This window comes from Sphaeroforma arctica, assembly GCF_001186125.1.
Source record: "Sphaeroforma arctica JP610 unplaced genomic scaffold supercont1.11833, whole genome shotgun sequence".
In the NCBI taxonomy this organism is placed as follows: Eukaryota; class Ichthyosporea; order Ichthyophonida; genus Sphaeroforma; species Sphaeroforma arctica.
Window position 1 is genome coordinate 1 of NW_014028725.1, and position 788 is coordinate 788.

Sequence of the window (788 nt, forward strand, 5' to 3'; positions counted from 1 at the left end):
GTACGTATGTATGTATATATGTATGTATGTATGTATATATATATTGAGCTGATACTCGCTAAGCGGGTACCAAAACAAGACTGTTGACCTAAAGAAAGCACAGTTTTGTACATTTACTTCTTATATATGTGTATTCTTTGGATTGTACCCTATATTATTAGCCATACTTATTGTACTCCCATTCATTGTGGACTACATCTCTGCCATGCTACCACATACATCCAATTAGGCGCTGACCCAACCGCTTCTCCCCTTTTTCTAGTGTCACCTATCTTAAGTGAAGATCATCGTCTCGATGGTCCCCTTTCCGACGACCCAAGACTTGTTGCACCTTTCCTTTGACTTTTATTCTCGTCTATGACTTTTGTCTCTCTGATGTGCTGAATTCACACACACACACGCACACACACACACGCACACACACACGCACACACACAGACGCACACACACACGCACACACACACGCACGCACACACACACACGCACACACACACGCACACACACACACGCACACACACACACACGTGCGCGCGAGCCTCACCCATCCCCCACCGTCTCAGCACAGTTTGACAACAGGCTCTTTCCGGCGATGTCTGGGCATACACCAATCCGCCTCACTGAAGTAGCACCGAATAGCGGTATAGTGTATTTCCAAATGCTATGCTCAGACTTCACCAAAGCCAATGGATGCGATTTGATGATGACCAATGCACCCGGATGGCTCAAAGACGCCGTATTCAGGAATCAACGACCGGTGTGTGCGCTCGATATATGTATCGATATATATA

At 46.2% G+C, this 788-nt stretch overlaps 1 protein-coding gene across 1 annotated transcript; it reads left to right on the top strand.

Annotated features, from left to right (window-relative positions):
* Positions 1–589: 589 nt before the first annotated feature.
* Positions 590–754, top strand: SARC_17726 (hypothetical protein; the record flags this gene model as incomplete). The annotated part of the gene is made up of 1 exon (XM_014288184.1): positions 590–754. A coding segment is annotated over one exon (165 nt), but the record flags the coding sequence as incomplete, so codon positions are not given.
* Between the last annotated feature and the right edge of the window lie 34 nt (positions 755–788).